The 14,228-nt window shown below is 41.0% G+C and overlaps 1 protein-coding gene across 2 annotated transcripts in view; it reads right to left on the minus strand.

The window, feature by feature from the left end:
- Positions 1–3,894: 3,894 nt before the first annotated feature.
- LOC128662831 (carboxypeptidase M) overlaps positions 3,895–14,228 on the minus strand; it is a 281,631-nt gene continuing 271,297 nt past the window's right edge. For both annotated transcript variants that reach the window (XM_053716817.1, XM_053716816.1), the window contains exon 9: positions 3,895–5,871. In XM_053716817.1, the coding sequence (XP_053572792.1) occupies positions 5,668–5,871 (204 nt within the window). In that variant the 3' untranslated portion in view covers positions 3,895–5,667. The remainder of the gene's footprint in view (positions 5,872–14,228) is intronic.

Consider the following 14,228-nt stretch of genomic DNA (forward strand, 5'->3'; position numbering starts at 1 on the left):
AGTGCACTGTTTTTAAGGAAGGAATCGCTACACCAAGCTAAAAACCGTATGTAAACCTACCTCTGATCAAAAAACAGAGACGCTGAAATCTAAGAAATAACACTGCTGCTACACATTACTGGCTACATTTTGCCACATTTGTTTCAATATACATTGGCCCAAATATATTTTTGACGGAAGGATAACCACCCCATGTTTTGCCAGAACATTAAGCAATAAGGAACAGTATAATATTTGCTTAACCCTTATACATCTGTGAAGTATATATATACGCTAGTTTAACGGATACCAGACATATGGTCCATATACTCATATATGCATTTATATATGTTTTTTGATAGTCATACGCTTAGAGGTACATGAGTCTCCTCTGTTTATTTTTTGGTTTTATCTTCTGAGTACACCTGCTTGCTTATATTATCTCAATTTGAGTTTTTATAGTTTTTTGTTTATGAAGAACACCGGTGTTTTTAATATTGTAGTATCATATTTTATATTTCATATTTTATATTTTACCAAATGTTTTAAATTGTCAACTGATTATCACTTGTGAATAGATCATCATTATTTTGATCTCATATATAAGAATCGTTCATTTAAGAAACAAGAATCTTTTATTCAATAAATATATATATATTTAAACTATAGAATTTGAATCTAGAAGCTTTATTGTCCTGGAGAGATACCATTTACACTTGAAATTTCAATACAGCCTATGTAAGGTGAGAACATTATCAGACACACAAGGAATCTGAAATACATATTAAACCATTATTAGTCAGAACAGCATTCACTTGCGCCACCTATTCTTTTGACCTACTGATAAATTTATTTCTCTTGTGGTGTATCCAGTCCACTGCCCCCGCCCTGTCATTTTAAGGCAGGTATTTTTTAGATTTTAAACTACAGTCACCACTGCACCCTATGGTTTCTCTTTTCTCTGCTCGTCTTCGGTCGAATGACTGGATATGGCAGTTAGGGGAGGAGCTATATAGCAGCTCTGCTGTACATAACTGCAGCCATATCTTGCAGAGTAAAAGAATTAGACGCACTAGAAATACTTGGCGTCGCTTGAGTGGGCGTTAAAGGTTGTGACACTTGGGGAGAATTAGATGGCATAACCTGATTCTCTTCGGACTGAGAATCATCCTTAGACATACTTTTATCACCTAAAATATGTTCTTTGCAATGTAAGGCCCTTTCAGTACATGAGGGACACAATGTAAGTGGGGGTTCCACAATGGCTTCTAAACACATAGAGCATTGACTTTCCTCAATGTCAGACATGTTGAACAGGCTAGTAATAACCACAAAAAGTCTTGAAAACACTTTATTTAATGAAAAAAACAACAATTTGAAAAACGGTACTGCGCCTTTAAGAAGTAAAAAAACGCACAATTTTTCCAAAACTGCTTTAAAATGTTATAACTCTCACAATTTTAGCATATATGTGTCTTATCTTGTAATCTAAGATTGCACCACAAGTAAGGGACAAATTAACCCTCTATGAGAAAAATGTTACCCAAAACGTTATAAAAAATAGATTAGCAACCCCCTGCACCTTGCCACAGCTCTGCTGTGGTGCCTACCTGCCCTCAGGGGTCTGAGAAATCTCACTATAACTTCGTTAGGCTATGTCTTCAGCTTCAACTGCGCATCTGAGGCGTGAAAATTAGGCCCCGCCCATCCTATGCGATGTCTCTCTGCCTAACAAAACCGATGTAAAGCGGTATAGGAACTAGCCATGTGGGTTTTTTATATCCCCAAATAAAACCTATATGCCATGTGAAACCCTCCAGTGCCATTAAACATAAAAAACGTTTCCTCATAAAAATGTTATGTTGCCAGTGTCAACCATGCTGCCATTCCTTTGCTGCATTTAAGCCCATAATATACAGGTCCCAGTAATACCCCTTTATATATGTAGGATTACTGCTTACCTCTTCCCTCATGGGAACTATGTCAGCCAGTTCTGAAATACCACAGTCTCTCCAGAAATAAATGACTAAACATATCTCAATGCTTGTAGCATGAAAAACATTCCCCACACTGAAGCTTCTCGAGTACTCCTCAGCCATTCTGTGGGAGCTCCTCTGGATCTTAGTGACAACTACTAAGATCATCAACCTCCAGGCAGAAATCTTCTTCCATCTGCTGCCTGAGGAAAAATAGCACTCACCGGTACCATTTAAAATAAAAAAGTCTTGCTTGAAGAAAATAAAAAGTATCATTTTAACACCTCTTTCCCTTTACCCCTTCCTATTACTAGTATAGGCAAAGAGAATGACTGGGGGTGGAGAGAAGGGAGGAGCTATATATACAGCTCTGCTGTGGTGCTCTTTTGCCACTTCCTGTTAGCAGGAGGATAATATCCCACAAGTAAGGATGAATCCGTGGACTCGTCGTATCTAGTAGAAGAAATGTGTTCACGATTTATAAAAAAAAAAAACTTGTGTGACACCTCTGGGGCTCCATAAGGTCCAGTTCTGCACACAAACCTCTTTTGTGAAGTGATTTGAATTTGAAAATAAGCTTAGCTTCTCTTTAAATTAGCTTCTTTTCAGGATCCCCCCTCTTAAATCTTTCTTGAATTTAGAAATTGCCTAAAACTGCAAGTTTCCTAGTTGTGGACTTCCTTAAAATGTTTAGAGAGCTGATGATCTACATTCCCCTTCTTAATATTTAAAAGATGTTCCCTAATTTTCTTACGTACCTCTATGCCAAGGACATTGAATTGTAAATAACATTTTTATTAGTGTATCTTATTATAAATTTGCCTGTAACTGTCAATATAACATTCTTTCTTTTAGAACTGTATTTACAAGCTTTACAACTTTAGTACGGAAATAAAAAAAAACTATTTTCTTATTAAATACCAATAAGTCTCATATCTTTAACCATAGCTTTTTTGTAGAATTCTTAATCATTTCCATTTTAGAACACCTTTCTTATTTTTGTCACTTCTAGCATTAAAATCACCATAGAAACTATCAGAACACCAGAGTCATGCCCAGCAGTGCAAACAATGGCAAGTGATTATAAAGTGCCCACACCAGTGTAGCCAGAACCATTTCTAGTAACTGGCGTGTTGGTGTTTCCATTTGCAACCAACATAGTATTGAGATGACAGAGGAAGCATAAAAGGTAACAAAGACATATCCTGGTTGATTTGTAACCACTGCACCTTATTATAGGATTGCAGGGTCAGTCTAGCTCTGTCTGATCAGCAAATCATACTACTGTAAGGCCTTCTCAGCACTGGAGCTACCAGAGGCCGTTATTGGTTTAAAAATCAAATATGGTCCACAGAAGATAATGTCTATTCCCAAATCCACATTTCTAGAATCCACAATTATAATGAAATCCAGAATTTTTCATTGATATTTAAAAAAAAAAGGAAAAAGTGACCCTTTTTCTCTGCCAGTAAGTCATAAACTTCTCTGTCTGCGTCTTTTGCTTTTAGTTTTTGTTCTAAAATGCAAATTATAGTCTATATTTATTTAAGACATCATCTCTTATCTTTCCGGCTACAGTACTGTATTATCTTTCTGATGGAGCTATGTATACAAAAGTATTACAAATGATACCATCCATATAAGCTGTTTTATGACATGTAAATATTGCCTATAGACATAATATATTGATGTTTACACTTGGTCTCATCCACTCTCCAACGTACAAATGTTCTGAAATCCAAAACCCCAAGCAGTTTGGACAAAGAGATTTATATTTGTATTACTTTGTTCTCTTGGTATCCATGGTTGAAAAGCAGGTAAGGTAGGATCAAAAACTTGCATGTCTGTATGGTAGCAGTAAGGCTTTTAACAATGTTATACATTTGCAAGGGCACTAGATAGCAGTCCTTCAACAAACATACAATGAAAACAAAGCTACTTTGATAAGAGAAGAAAATTGAATTTTATTTTTTTTAAATTGTAAGCTTTGTCTGAATGATAAAGGAACAATTTGGGGGTTCAGGTCCCTTTATGTTTTGCTTATCTGTAAAACCAAGTACAATTTGTACAAAGTGAAATAAAGATGGAAAGGTAACAAACTTATTATTTGTGGCCAGAAATCTGCAGCTTGCAGGAAAGCTTAAATAAGGAAATATAACAATTGTTATATAGGTAACTGAATAAAAAAAAAATAAGATTGTAACCAAATGCTGGGATATATTTAATATTGGATTTTTTCATAGGAGTTTAAATAATTCAGGTTTTATGAAAAATGTGTCGATAATGAATTATTATTGCAGTGTTGTAATGATCATATGAAAGGTTTGCTAAGAACAAAAACATAGATTACTAGTAGTCAGAATAAAATATGCAACAGATTAATAGTAGTCGACCCATACTAAACCATCAGAATTGCTTGCAGGATTTAAAGGGCCATTATAGTAGAATATTACATGCTCTAATCTGTTACAGCATGTCATTTTAAGACTATAGACCGTGCAGTACTATGTATTTATCCTCTGTGAAGGGGTTAAACACACAGTAGAAGTGCCGCTAGGGCCCCATTAAGCACTGCTGGTCCCTAGCAGAATTCGCTGCTGATCCAATCAGCAGTGCTAGTTGCACAACTCAGCAGCATTTTCCACTTGGGACCTGCAGTGCTCTGCAGGTCCTGAGCAGCACATATACTATGTGTTGAACCCTTTGCAGGGGGTTAAATGCATAGTACTGCATGGTCGATAGTCTTAAAATGACATATTACAGCATGTCATTTTCTACTATAATGGCCCTTTAAAACTGTAAGGTCACACCAGTCTATTAGAAAAGACCACAATAACTTAGTAATCACTAGCTTTTCAAATGCATTTGTAACACTTCTCTTGTATGGGAACTATTCAGCAGTGCTATTTCAAACCACCAGATAACACATTTTATCAATATAGATTAATTCAGCTGCCTTGAAAAAAACATTTAGTCCTTTTTCAAGTGCATTTTATGGCTCTTTGCACTTAATTTTATAAAAGTATTTTTAAAATGTTCATTTTTATAATATGTTAAAAACTTATTTTCCTATGCTCAGTTTGCACGTTACTAAACACCATTGTTTATTGGCTTATTAAAAAAAAGCTAAAAGCATCTAGCTCAAATCACCTTTTTATACTATGAAACTTGAACACAATTAAAATATGACTTTTGGAATGTTCATTAATTATTACAATCATTAAGTGAAATTGTTTAATACATACATGTCATGAACTGATATCACTGGTATTCAAACATTTTGCTGTCATCATTTTTACAGAATCAATAAGTGCTAACGTTTTTCGCTTTGGTCGTGTGTGTTTTTCTTCCATAAAGGTCTGGGCAAACCCATGCAAACCTCACCCACATTGAAAAGCCTGTCTCATATTTTCATGTTTTTATCATATACACAATTCAAACTGTTTTAATAGTTCAAACTGCAGTTTTTCTAAAGGATTTGCTTGGCTTAAAAAATAAATAAAAGAAAATCACTTGGATTTGATGTTTTTAACATGTAAATAAAATACTGATGGACTGATATGGAACCCAATGTAAAATATATTTAAAAAAATGTTTTTATTTTCTGTAATAAACGTATTGTTGGCATGGCCAGATCAGCCAGTTACATGATTTTTATGATACGGTGAATTGATCTGACACTTTTACTATATTTTCCCAAGTTCCAGTTTTGTTAAAAACATAAAAGGAGCATCAGGGCAGTGCTTAGTAGAAGCTGTACAATGCATGCTTCACGTGCACTGCTACTATTTCCTTGCGGTTCACTGCTGTTGGTGCTCTTGACAGTGTAGATGAAATCATATGTTAGAGCAGAAAAGTTTGTTCTTGCTGGTATGATAAAGGTCCTTAATATGGATGAGCCCCCTTGAACTGTGACCTAAGATTAGTGAGAAAAAAAATCCATGCTTTACAATAAAATATACATAGAATAAATCATCAAAATGCAATAATTCATAATGATGCAAATGTGTTATTAAACAAGCACTGCGTGGATGTATGTGCAAAAGAAAAAAGTAAACAAATCATTAAAGGAACAGTAACCTGCTGGCTACAACTACAGTTGCATGGTTATTACTCACCACGGTATTGTTTTTCCTCCTGCACCTTTAGCTCTCTGCAAATATATTCTCTTATTTTAACCCTTTAAAAGTGCTGGTTAGTGACGTTCTGCCACTGGGAACCACCATCTTGTAATTGAAGTATTTTTGTACAGAAGTGGTGCACATTCACAGATTGTGATAGTGTTGTCTTTTTTTTATTTTTAATTGCTGACATACATAAAACAGAAAGCATATAGGCATAAGCGATATGTACTTACAGCAAATCTACATACATTGCTCGATAAACATAATACAAACAAGTTAAGCATCAAACCGGGCTACTCTTGGGTCCTTAAAGGGACAGTCTAGTCAAAATTAAACTTTCACATTGCATGCCCTATCTGAATCATGAAACAAATTTTTAGTTTACTTTTATAATCTAGACAGCGCTAGTTCATATGTGCCTTATAGATAACATTGTGCTCACTTCCATGCAGTTATTTATGAGTTAGCACTGATTGGCTAAAATGCATGTTTGTCAAAAGAACTGAGATTTGGATAAGTCTGTAGAGGCTTAGAGGGCCGATTTATGAAAGATGCGAGCGGACATGATACGATGTAGCATAACATGTCCGCCGCACATCGATAAATGCCGACAGCGTATGCTGTCGGCATTTATCATTGCACAAGCAGTTCTTGTGAACTGCTTGTGCAATGCCGCCCTCTGCAGATTTGCGGCCAATCAGCCGCTAGCAGAGGGTGTCAATCAGCCCGATCGTATAGGATCATGCGGATTTATGTCCGCAGCCTGAGAGCAGGCGGACAAGTTATGGAGCGGCGGTCTTTAGGCCGCTGCTTCATAACTGCTGTTTCCGGCGAAGGGCATCAAGCTCCATTCGGAGCTTGATAATTCGGCCCCAGAGAGACAAAGTAATAATAGAGGTAAAAAGTATATTAATATAACAGTGTTGGTTATGCAAAACTGGGGAATGGGTAATAAAGGGATTATCTATCTTTTTAAACAAACATTCTGGAGTAGACTGTCCGTTTAATACTAATAAAGAACGATGTTTGGATTATATAGGGGTACTTTTTTGTATTCAAAACTACATAATAAAACAAGAGTAAAACTATATAATCAGAATGATATAAAGAATATGGGTTAAGGCCAGAACTGGACCAACAATAAATATTCTGAAATATAAACAGCACCTTGCAGATAAAAGGAAGGCTATTGCCTGTAATATAAAGTGGGGCATTGTAGAAGAAAAGTTGAGGTAAAGTATAATATTTTAAAATTATGGATGGGAAAAAACATTTCTCTAACGTTTTCAAATATTATGTGACAATATTTTCTGGAATGGTTATGTGGCCATCTAGTGGCTAAAAAAAAGGAAATTAACATCTTTCTAAGAGATTTTAAAAATTCCTAATGTGAATTGTAAAACAGAAAAATGGATAATAATAATATCTAAAAGATTAAATATTAATAAACAAGATAAGACTCACTTTTTCCAAAAGGGATCTATAGGTAGAGACAATCTCTTTTACATTTAAACATACTATGGTACTTTATACACAATATATATTTAATCCCTCTCCCTTGGTTGCTGGCTGTGACATAAGGACCAAAATGTAACTTAAATATGGAAGCCATCATTGCCAATGACAATACAGAGATGATCAGGAATATAATATAACCTGTCAATTTACATTTTTAAATTCTCTTATATATTGATAGAAAAACATATGGATAAAAGACATATTTCAAATATCTCTCATTGCCACTATAGTAAATAAGGTTGAAAACTGAGAAACCTGTATACTATAACATGGAAATAATGTGAATATGTGTCTATAACATCAATAGGATAGAATTCTCCTAGGATATACTACCTATTGTAAGTTCTATAAGAGATATATACTAATGAATGAGGATATATAATCACAAACAATTATAAAATAAAGTTAACAATTACAAATTAACCCTGTTGGATCGCCATCTCTTTAAAAAACAAAGCTGTGGTGGTAAATAGGGAATATATGTATGTTCTCAACCCGTGCATCAGGGTATGCAACTTAGGACTAACGCAGTCGAGTTAGCTCATACGAAGAATTGTGCGGTACTGAAATATTAAAAATAGTCATCCATAGAATATATATATTTTACAGTATTAATAATTTTTTATATAATTATTTCAATAACGAATGAAAAAGAGCATAAAATTAAAACAATTTCTGGAACAAGTTGTTCCAGAAATTGTTTTAATTTTATGCTCTTGATAAAGGCTTCTTTTAGCCGAAACACGGTGAGCTGTATTTTTATAAACCTGAAGCTGCATCTGAAGACACCTTTGTGATGTTTTTAATAAAAGGCTTATTTTAACTGAAATCGCGTGAGTATAACCTGTTTGTGCGCCTACCATACTGTTTGAAACTTGCTACACTATTGTGAGAAGCCTGGTTAACTCAGAGGGCGTGAGCAGCTTGGATCCCCTGACACAGCGCCGCCACTTTTGATATTTCTTGCATCTACACACAGTTTGGAAGAACCGGGGCTGGCAGCGAGCACCAGAAGGGAAGTGCTAACATAGCTTCATACTTTATCTATATTGATAAGTCCTCTTTACTCCTTACTGTTTCCCGGCTCTCCTTCTCACTAGCCCCTCTTTACTCCTTACTGTCTCCCGGCTCTCCTTCTCACTAGCCCCTGTTTACTCCCTACTGTCTCCCAGCTCTCCTTCTCACTAGCCCCTCTTTACTCCTTACTGTCTCCCGGCTCTCCTTCTCACTAGCCCGTTTACTCCTTACTGTCTCCCGGCTCTCCTTCTCACTAGCCCCTCTTTACTCCTTACTGTCTCCCGGCTCTCCTTCTCACTTGCCCCTCTTTACTCCTTACTGTCTCCTGGCTCTCCTTCTCACTAGCCCCTCTTTACTCCTTACTGTCTCCCGGCTCTCCTTCTCACTAGCCCCTGTTTACTCCCTACTGTCTCCCGGCTCTCCTCACTAGCCCCTCTTTACTCCTTACTGCCTCCCAGCTCTCCTCACTAGCCCCTGTTTACTCCTTACTGTCTCCCGGCACTCCTTCTCACTAGCCCCTCTTTACTCCTCACTGTCTCCCGGCTCTCCCTCTCACTAGCCCCTCTTTACTCATTACTGTCTCCTGGCTCTCCCTCTCACTAGCCCCCTCTTTACTCCTTACTGTCTCCCAGGTCTCCTCACTAGCCCCTCTTTACTCCTTACTGTCTCCCGGCTCGCCTTCTCTCTCACCCCTCTTTACTCCTCACTGTCTCCCGGCTCTCCCTCTCACTAGCCCCTCTTTACTCCTTACTGTCTCCCAGGTCTCCTCACTAGCCCCTCTTTACTCCTTACTTTCTCCCGGCTCTCATTCTCACTAGCCCCTCTTTACTCCTTACTGTCTCCCGGCTCTCCCTCTCACTAGCTCCTCTTTATTCCTTACTGTCTCCCGGCTCTCCTTCTCGCTAGCCCCTCTTTACTCCTTACTGTCTCCCAGCTCTCCCTCTCATTAGCCCCTCTTACTCCTTACTGTCTCCCGGCTCTCCTTCTCACTAGCCCCTCTTTACTCCTTACTGTCTCCCGGCTCTCCTTCTCACTTGCCCCTCTTTACTCTTTACTGTCTCCCGGCTTTCCTTCTTACTAGCCCCGGTTTACTCCTTACTGTCTCCCGGCTCTCCTTCTCACTAGCCCCTCTTTACTCCTCACTGTTTCCTGGATCTCCCTCTCACTAGCCCCTCTTTACCCCTTACTGTCTCCAGGCTCTCCTCACTAGCCCCTGTCTACTCCTTACTGTCTCCCGGCTCTCCCTCTCACTAGCCCCTCTTTACTCCTTACTGTCTCCAGGCTCTCCTCACTCGCCCCTCTTTACTCCTTACTGTCTCCAGGCTCTCCTCACTCGCCCCTCTTTACTCCTCACTGTCTCCCGGCTCTCCCTCTCACTAGCCCTTCTTTACTCCTTACTGTCTCCCAGGTCTCCTCACTAGCCCCTCTTTACTCCTTACTGTCTCCCAGGTCTCCTCACTAGCCCCTCTTTACTCTTTACTGTCTCCCAGGTCTCCTCACTAGCCCCTCTTTACTCCTTGCTGTCTCCCGGCTCTCCCTCTCACTAGCTCCCTCTCACTAGCCCCTCTTTACTCCTTACCGTCTCCCAGGTCTCCTCATTAGCCCCTCTTTACTCCTTACTGTCTACCGGCTCTCCTCACTAGCCCCTCTTTACTCCTTACTGTCTCCCGGCTCTCCTTCTCACTAGCCCCTCTTTACTCCTTACTGTCTCCCGGCTCTCCTTCTCACTAGCCCCTGTTTACACCTTACTGTTTCCCGACTCTCCTCACTAGCCCCTCTTTACTCCTCACTGTTTCCCGGCTCTCCCTCTCACTAGCCCCTATTTACTCCTTACTGTCTCCAGGTCTCCTCACTAGCCCCTCTTTACTCCTTACTGTCTCCAGGCTCTCCTCACTCGCCCCTCTTTACTCCTCACTGTCTCCCGGCTCTCCCTCTCACTGGCTCCTCTTTACTCCTTACTGTCTCCCGGGTCTCCTCACTAGCCCCTCTTTACTCCTTACTGTCTCCTGGCTCTCCCTCTCACTAGCCCCTCTTTACTCCTTACTGTCTCCCAGGTCTCCTCACTAGCCCCTGATTACTCCTCACTGTCTCCCAGCTCTCCTTCTCACTAGCCCCTCTTTACTCCTCACTGCCTCCCGGCTCTCCTTCTCACTAGCTCCACTTTACTCCTCATTGTCTCCCGGCTTTCCTTCTCACTAGCCCCTCTTTACTCCTTACTGTCTCCCGGCTCTCCTTCTTACTAGCCCCTCTTTATTCCTCACTGCCTCCCAGCTCTCCTTCTCACTAGCCCCTCTTTACTCCTCACTGTCTCCCGGCTCTCCTTCTCACTAGCCCCTCTTTATTCCTAACTGCCTCCCGGCTCTCCTTCTCACTAGCCCCTCTTTACTCCTCACTGTCTCCCGGCTCTCCTTCTCACTAGCCCATCTTTACTCCTCACTGTCTCCCGGCTCTCCTTGCATCTATATTTGTATATAGTTCTTTCCCTATTTCTAGTGTTACCCATCTCCCTCTTTTTTTTGTGTCATCACTTCCCTCCTCGCCTCACTTGTTTCTGACTGCTCTTCTATGTTCCCTGTTTCCTCCCTCTCCCCTTCACATTATTCTTGTTGTTATATTCCTTCCTTTTATTTCCTCTCTTCCTTTTCCCCTTTATTTTACCTTTTTTCTTAAGTGCTGTCCCGTCTTCCTAAGCCTCATTGTTAATTCCCCCCCCCTTAGTCACAGATGCACCTGTCTGACTGGTCACCTGAATCAGATTTGCTGTCCACTCCCACCTGACTTACAATACCATTGCTAACTAATTTACTGAGTGCAGTTGGTACTTATAACTCCTCCTTATGTAGAGATTCAGTCGGCGAGATTACGAGTCTTGCGTTAGGAAAAAAGCAGCGTTGGGACCTCTCAACGCTGCTTTTTAAGGCTAACGCTGGTATTACAAGTCTTGCAGGTACAGGTGTACCGCTCACTTTTTTTGGTCAGACTCGAAAATACCGCAAATCTACTTCATCAATTGCGTATCTTATATTTTCAATGGGATTTGCCTAACGCAGGTATTAAGTCTTCCAAAAAGTGAGCGGTACAGCCTCTCCTGTCAAGACTGATACCGCATTTAAAATTTAGTAGTTAAAAGTTTTATGGGCTAACGCCGTAATATAAAACTCTTAACTAAAGTGCTAAATAGTACACTAACACCCATAAACTACCTCTTAACCCCTAAACCGAGGCCCCCCCCCCACATCGCAAACACTAAAAAAATATTTTTAACCCCTAATCTGCCGAACCGGACATCGCCGCCACTCTAAAAAATATATTAACCCCTAAACCGCCGCACTCCCCCATCGCCAACACTAGTTAAATTTTATTATCCCCTAGTCTGCCGTCCCTAACATCGTCGACACCTACCTACATTTATTAACCCCTAATCTGCCGCCCCCAACATTGCCGCAACTATATTAAATGTATTAACCCCTAAACCTAACCCTAACACCCCCCTAACTTAAATATAATTTAAATAAATAAAATAACTATCATTAACTAAATTATTCCTATTTAAAACTAAATACTTACTGTGACAGACCCTTCTGTCAGGACTGAAGGAGTTAACTGTGTTTAGCTTTAAGAAGCTAATTTCTAAAGACAGGTTTGCTGGCCTCAGCTATTGTGTGCTATAATTACGTTTAAGTAATAAACATTCCATTGTTTAATCACATCTAGAGAGCAGACGCCTCAGTGATAAGAGAAGCCAAGTGTGTGTCTTGTGTTCAAGTTGTTATCAGCTTGAGCAAGGTATTCTATTGTATCATGTCAAAGGGCGTGTTCCATCCATCTAATGTACAACAGTCTTTCAACCCCCCCATCTGGGGTCAAACCTGTATAAATACTAGGCATCTAGCCTTTAATAAATGTCATTCTGTTTTAAACCTGATGTGAAGCCTGGTCTCATGTTTGAGGGGAAAAACTGGCTGGGTTGTGAGTTGCTGATTCCCTATGCAGGACATTGTTCATCTGGTGTTAACCCTTGGTATCCTGTTGGTACCGTAACAATTGGTGGCAAGCGACGGGATGAACCTTATCGCCCAGAAGAGCAACTACACAAGCCAGTAACCTCAGGAAGAGGGGGATTATTACAATACTGACTAAGATGGAAAAGAGAAAAGTAAATTTTGCAGCTTTTAAAAACTTCCTGGAAACAGAAGGAGAGATTGATGGGTACCTTGCGGATTTTGAGAGGCAATGTGCACTACACAAGGTACCCGCAGAGGACTGGGTCACGATATTATCTGGAAAATTATCCGGCCGGGCCAGTGAGGCTTTTCGGGCCATTCCAGATGAGGAAGTCGGGGATTATAATACTGTAAAAGAGGCTCTGCTCTCCAGGTATGCGGTTACACCGGAGGCATACCGGAGGCGGTTCAGAGATACTGTTAAATTAGCTGGAGATTCCTACCTTGAGTGGGCATGTAAGGTGCACCGCACAGCAGCTCACTGGATAGCGAGGTGCCAAGCCGTATCTGGGGAAGAGGTGCTGCAGCTATTCCTGCTGGAACATTGCTTCGACAAGTTACCCGCAGGAGTTCGAGAGTGGGTTCGGAACCGTAAACCCTCCACCCTGCAGGAAGCGGCTCGCTTGGCAGATGAGTATACGGATGCCCGCAAACTGGAAACTGCTACCACTAAGCCCCCTGCTAGAGTGGAGTACAGACCCCCAGTCACCCCAGCAGCTGCCAGTTACCAAACCCTGGCGCACCGCTATACCACACGGCCTCCGGCCATGAACTACCCTCAGAGAGCCCGGTTCAATTTGTGGTGCTACTCACAACCTATTCGGTGCTTTAGATGTAAGCAACTAGGGCACCATGACCTTGCTTCAAAAGAACTTGGTGTCTGAGAAACAGCACACTGGAGACACTGTGGCTGTGAGGGTAGCAGGGGGCGATGTGTTCCGCCTACCTGTTGCCAGGGTACATTTGCATTGGGGAGTGGGCGCTAGACCTGTGAATGTGGGGGTCAAGAAGGACTTACCTGCTGATGTTCTTCTTGGAAATGACTTGGCCCCCCTTGTTTCTGCCTATGCTCCCATGGGTCCCGCTGATGTTAACCCTGTGACTACCCATGCCCAGACCCGTGCCACCGAGACCGACCCACCTGCTGCTGAGACCCAGGTAAGACTTTCTCCCCCGACTTGTACCCTAGACCAGACCCCCTTAAGCTGGGATACCCCAGAGACGTACGGGAGGGAAACCCGGGAGGATCCGACCCTTCAGAAATACAGGGCTAGGGCAGATGCTGGAGAAGAGGGGGTAGATGGGGAACGTTATGAGTAGGTGGGGGATCGGCTATATAGAATCCCCAAACCTGCCCAGAAAAGTACTGCCCCTCCACAGAATCGGCAGCTGGTGGTGCCTGCGAAATACCGGCAAGAGATTCTGCGGATTGGGCACGATGTACCATTAGCTGGACATCTAGGGTCCCGCCGCACAGCTCATAGGATCACCCAGAATTTCTTCTGGCCCAATTTTAACCGAGATGTGCGGGTATATTGTAGTACTTGTGACACCTGTCAATGGGTGGGTAAGCGGGGGGATCACCCAAAAGCTAGGCTTATGTCTATGCC

Source organism: Bombina bombina, chromosome 6, assembly GCF_027579735.1.
Source record: "Bombina bombina isolate aBomBom1 chromosome 6, aBomBom1.pri, whole genome shotgun sequence".
Taxonomy (NCBI): domain Eukaryota; kingdom Metazoa; phylum Chordata; class Amphibia; order Anura; family Bombinatoridae; genus Bombina; species Bombina bombina.